At 59.2% G+C, this 566-nt stretch overlaps 1 protein-coding gene across 1 annotated transcript; it reads left to right on the top strand.

Annotated features, from left to right (window-relative positions):
* Positions 1–264: 264 nt before the first annotated feature.
* LDBPK_151260 (nucleoside transporter 1, putative) lies at positions 265–564 on the top strand (the record flags this gene model as incomplete). Its single annotated transcript, XM_003859600.1, has 1 exon — positions 265–564. A coding segment is annotated over one exon (300 nt), but the record flags the coding sequence as incomplete, so codon positions are not given.
* Between the last annotated feature and the right edge of the window lie 2 nt (positions 565–566).

Genomic DNA, 566 nt, shown 5'->3' with positions numbered 1-566 from the left:
CCCCCCCCCACAGACACACATGCCCCATCTGCTTCCTCGTGGGCGTTTTTCGCTTGGACTGTCCTACCATCCCTCCCCACCGCCACCCCAACCATTGCATCGTCCCTTCACCGCTCCACTTCTGCAGTCGTCGCGCCTCCAGGACTCTAACTTCGATCCTCGATCCATACACAGCTCTGCGTTACTGCCGCACACATCTCTCGTCCCCATCCCCTCACCGTCCACAAGGCCCCTTCGCTGCTCTCCGCACACCATTCCGCCCAGATGGACACCGCACCCGATCATCGCGAGCCCCAGGAGCAGGGCGAGAGTCGCAAGTGGTATGAAATGACTGCAAGCGAGTTCTACGTGTACGTCGTCGCGTTCATGTGCGGCGTGTCCATGATGATGCCCGTCAATGCCGTCTTCTCCGCGCCTGCATACATTATGACGTACTACCGCTACGCCATGCAGGACCCGGAAGCGGTTCCGCTGTACACAAACTTCTGGAACAACGTCATGACCTACTACAACCTCATCGGTATCGTGACGAGCCTGATCATGGAGCCGCTGACGCTGCTCAGCTG

Source organism: Leishmania donovani, chromosome 15 (genome assembly GCF_000227135.1).
Source record: "Leishmania donovani BPK282A1 complete genome, chromosome 15".
Taxonomy (NCBI): Eukaryota; Euglenozoa; class Kinetoplastea; order Trypanosomatida; family Trypanosomatidae; genus Leishmania; species Leishmania donovani.
Note: the sequence above shows the minus strand (reverse complement) of the source record. Positions and strands in the feature narration are given on the sequence as shown.